Below are 5,000 nucleotides of genomic sequence, written 5' to 3'. Positions count from 1 at the left end.
AAGAACGACCTCAAGACCAGTTAGGACCCAAATGGCTGATTCATTAGGACTACAGGACATTGTCTTCTATCAATACCTTAATGTTTTGTTGTTTTTACAGAACCATCCAGCGAGGTAGAACTGTACAACATTCTTGCTGACCCGCCGGGGCCAGAGGAGGAAGATGAAGATGAAGAAGAGGAGGATGAGGATGAGGAGCAACGAGCCAGGAGAGAGGTGTTTGAGTTTGAGCTGTCTGACCGACCACTACTTCCCTGCTACAACATCCAGGTGTCTCGGTCCCATGGGTGAGTCCAGAAGGCTGAACATCTCAGGCTTTACTGCGTTGGTGTGTCTAAGCTAGGACCTACAGGACTATGAGGACCTACAGGACTTTGAGGACCTACAGGACTATGAGGACCTACAGGACTTTGAGGACCTACAGGACTATGAGGACCTACAGGACTACAGGACTATGAGGACCTACAGGACTATGAGGACCTACAGGACTACAGGACTATGAGGACCTACAGGACTATGAGGACCTACAGGACTTTGAGGACCTACAGGACTATGAGGACCTACAGGACTACAGGACTATGAGGACCTACAGGACTGTGAGGACCTACAGGACTACAGGACTATGAGGACCTACAGGACTATGAGGACCTACAGGACTATGAGGACCTACAGGACTACAGGACTATGAGGACCTACAGGACTATGAGGACCTACAGGACTACAGGACTATGAGGACCTACAGGACTATGAGGACCTACAGGACTACAGAACTATGAGGACCTACAAGACTACAGGACTATGAGGACCTACAAGACTACAGGACTATGAGGACCTACAGGACTATGAGGACCTACAGGACTACAGGACTATGAGGACCTACAGGACTATGAGGACCTACAGGACTATGAGGACCTATAGGACTATGAGGACCTACAAGACTACAGGACTATGAGGACCTACAGGACTATGAGGACCTACAGGACTATGAGGACCTGCAGGACTATGAGGACTATGAGGACCTACAGGACTATGAGGACCTACAGGACTACAGAACTACGAGGACCTACAAGACTACAGGACTATGAGGACCTACAGGACTATGAGGACCTACAGGACTATGAGGACCTACAAGACTACAGAACTATGAGAACCTACAGGACTATGAGGACCTACAGGACTATGAGGACCTACAGGACTACAGGACTATGAGGACCTACAGGACTATGAGGACCTACAGGACTATGAGGACCTACAAGACTACAGGACTATGAGGACCTACAAGACTACAGGACTATGAGGACCTACAGGACTATAGGACTATGAGGACTTACAGGACTATGAGGACCTACAGGACTACAGGACTATGAGGACCTACAGGACTATGAGGACCTACAGGACTACAGAACTATGAGGACCTACAAGACTACAGGACTATGAGGACCTACAGGACTATGAGGACCTACAGGAGTATGAGGACCTACAGGACTACAAGACTATGAGGACCTACAGGACTATGAGGACCTACAGGACTACAGGACTATGAGGACCTACAGAACTATGAGGACCTACAGGACCTACTGGACTATGAGGACCTACAAGACTACAGGACTATGAGGTCCTACAAGTCTACAGGACTATGAGGACCTACAGGACTATGAGGACCTACAAGACTACAAGACTATGAGGACCTATAGGACTATGAGGACCTACAAGACTACAGGACTATGAGGACCTACAAGACTACAGGACTATGAGGACCTAAAGGACTATGAGGACCTACAGGACTACAGGATTATGGGGACCTATAGGACTATGAGGACCTACAAGACTACAGGACTATGAGGACCTATAGGACTATGAGGACCTTCAAGACTACAGGACTATGAGGACCTATAGGACTATGAGGACCTACAAGACTACAGGACTATGAGGACCTATAGGACTATGAGGACCTACAAGACTACAGGACTATGAGGACCTATAGGACTATGAGGACCTACAAGACTACAGGACTATGAGGACCTATAGGACTATAAGGACTATGAGGACCTACAGGACTATGAGGACCTACAGGACTACAGGACTATGAGGACCTATAGGACTATCAGGACTATGAGGACCTATAGGACTATCAGGACTATGAGGACTATGACCATGACAGTAACACAGACCATGAGTTACCCCTCACGATGGACCCATGATGGACCCCATGATGGACCCATAATGGACCCATGATGGACCCATGATGGACCTTATGATGGACCCATGATGGACCTTATGATGGACCCATGATGGACCCCATGATGGACCCATGATGGACCCATGATGGACCCATGAAGGACCCATGATGGACCCATGATGGACTCATGATGGACCCATGATGGACCCATGATGGACCCATGATGGACCCATGAAGGACCCATGATGGACCTCATGATGGACCCATAATGGACCCATGAAGGACCCATGATGGACCTCATGATGGACCCCATGATGGACCTCATGATGGACCTCATGATGTACCCATGATGGACCCATGAAGGACCCATGAAGGACCCATGATGGACCTCATGATGGACCCATGATGGACCCCATGATGGACCCCATGATGGACCCATGATGGACCCATGATGGACCCATGATGGACCTCATGATGGACCTCATGATGGACCCATGATGGACCCCATGATGGACCCCATGATGGACCCCATGATGGACCCATGATGGACCCATGATGGACCCATGATGGACCCCATGATGGACCCCATGATGGACCCATGATGGACCCCATGATGGACCCATGATGGACCCACGATGGACCCCATGATGGACCCCATGATGGACCCATGATGGACCCATGATGGACCCCATGATGGACCCACGAGTGAAACCAGCCTGAAGGACTAAAATAATCTTCATTCTGGAACGAACAAATGACGCACACGATCCGTCTTTTCTCTTTCGCACTCGCACACTCTTTCTCGTGTTGTTCTAACACGTCTTGCTCTGTTTCACACACACAAACACACACACACATACACACACACACACACACACACACACACACACCAATTACGGTGGTGTAAAGCAGCTCAGAACAGAGAGAGGATCCTCCAGGGAGAGAGCGGGAGATAAAGACGGGACAGACGGAGAGGTCGTTAACGAGGATTGCATCGCCGTGGCGACGCGGCTAATTGGCTTTCACTGCGTCTTCCTCCTCCCACCGCAGGACAGGGGGGGCGGGACTAAAGGAACAAGGAAGTCTAGAAGCCTCCTCTCCGTCTTCCTTCTGTGTTTCTGGAAAACAAATAAACTTTGAATTTAGTGTATCATTTAAAATGAACACAAATAGTTTGTTTTGTCTGAAACGTAAACTCACAGACTCTCCACCAGTCTGTCTTCAAAACGTCCTGAAACGAGTCGAGATGTTTAGAACCTTCTGTTTCTCGTCCTCCAGACCGAGGAACTGGCTCCTCCTCGCCGACGTCCTGGGTCGACTGCGGATGACGTCCCGGTCTTTCCGGCGCCTTTTCCCGCAGCTCAACGTGCGGTCCGTCCCCGAGGACGAGTTCTACCTGCAGGCCTGCCGCTCGCAGCTCCTCACGGGTCCGGACGAGCAGGACCTGGCCTTCTTCAGGCCGGACGTCAAGGACCCCCTGGAGCTGGTGGAGGCCACGCCGGAGCTGGCTGGCATGCTGGGATCGTCCCTGGAGTTCGTGGACAGTCGCTGGGACTCGCTGGAGGCGTCTCCACCTCCAACACCGACACCACCACAGCGCCTCCCCCCGTTGCTGCCCCCAGAGGCCGGCACGAAACAAAGCAGCTCTGCGGAGTCCGGACTAAGCCAGGCGTTTAAAACTAAACCCTTCAGTCACAACCCGGTTCTTCTCCTGGCCAAGCCCAACGGGACTGCCAGCATGTGGGAACTGCAAAGACAACAAAGTAAGAATTCTTGGATCCCCAACTCGAACTCAGACGCTGCAATAGACACGAGGGAACGACAACAATGCGGATCTGAATGCACTGACGCTCCCGCCAGGGCCGAGTCAGCGGCCGCGACTCACACGAGCGAAACTCAGCGACTCGGAAGCGTGAGCGTCCTGAACTCTGCCGCCAAAGAGGAACCACCGAGACGAGAAGAGAACCGCACAGACCCAACGGGCGGCGTGGGCGCCAACGCGTCGCGGCGACCAAACCCAGGGGGTACGGGTGGAGGTCTCAGTCTCTCAGTCCCTCCTAACCCAGAGGGTACGGGTGGAGGTCTCAGTCTCTCAGTCCCTCCTAACCCAGAGGGTACGGGTGGAGGTCTCAGTCTCTCAGTCCCTCCTAACCCAGAGGGTATAGGTGGAGGTCTCTCAGCCCCTCCTAACCCAGGGGGTGCGGGTGGAGGTCTCTCAGCCCCTCCTAACCCAGGGGGTATAGGTGGAGGTCTCTCAGCCCCTCCTAACCCAGGGGGTATAGGTGGAGGTCTCTCAGCCCCTCCTAACCCAGGGGGTATAGGTGGAGGTCTCTCAGCCCCTCCTAACCCAGGGGGTGCGGGTGGAGGTCTCTCAGCCCCTCCTAATCCAGGGGGTATAGGTGGAGGTCTCTCAGCCCCTCCTAACCCAGGGGGTGCGGGTGGAAGTCTCTCAGCCCCTCCTAACCCAGGGGGTATAGGTGGAGGTCTCTCAGCCCCTCCTAACCCAGGGGGTGCGGGTGGAAGTCTCTCAGCCCCTCCTAACCCAGGGGGTATAGGTGGAGGTCTCTCAGCCCCTCCTAACCCAGGGGGTGCGGGTGGAGGCCTCTCAGCCCCTCCTAACCCAGGGGGTATAGGTGGAGGCCTCTCAGCCCCTCCTAACCCAGGGGGTATAGGTGGAGGTCTCTCAGCCCCTCCTAACCCAGGGGGTATAGGTGGAGGTCTCTCAGCCCCTCCTAACCCAGGGGGTATAGGTGGAGGTCTCTCAGCCCCTCCTAACCCAGGGGGTATAGGTGGAGGTCTCTCAGCCCCTCCTAACCCAGGG

The 5,000-nt window shown here is 53.4% G+C and overlaps 1 protein-coding gene across 1 annotated transcript in view; it reads left to right on the top strand.

Annotated features, from left to right (window-relative positions):
- Nucleotides 1–5,000, top strand: part of LOC137794385 (uncharacterized) — a gene marked incomplete at its 5' end in the record, with an annotated part of 16,711 nt that overhangs the window by 11,429 nt on the left and 282 nt on the right. Inside the window, 3 exons of the mRNA XM_068591104.1 lie at nucleotides 101–287; nucleotides 3,458–4,467; nucleotides 4,999–5,000. The exon at nucleotides 4,999–5,000 is cut by the window's right edge and continues 282 nt beyond it. Coding sequence (XP_068447205.1) covers nucleotides 101–287; nucleotides 3,458–4,467; nucleotides 4,999–5,000 — 1,199 coding nt within the window. The remainder of the gene's footprint in view (nucleotides 1–100; nucleotides 288–3,457; nucleotides 4,468–4,998) is intronic.

The sequence above is a fragment of the Clinocottus analis genome, unplaced genomic scaffold (genome assembly GCF_023055335.1).
Source record: "Clinocottus analis isolate CAN_PGR_092001 unplaced genomic scaffold, fCliAna1.0.p SCAF_249, whole genome shotgun sequence".
Taxonomy (NCBI): Eukaryota; Metazoa; Chordata; class Actinopteri; order Perciformes; family Cottidae; genus Clinocottus; species Clinocottus analis.
Note: the sequence above shows the minus strand (reverse complement) of the source record. Positions and strands in the feature narration are given on the sequence as shown.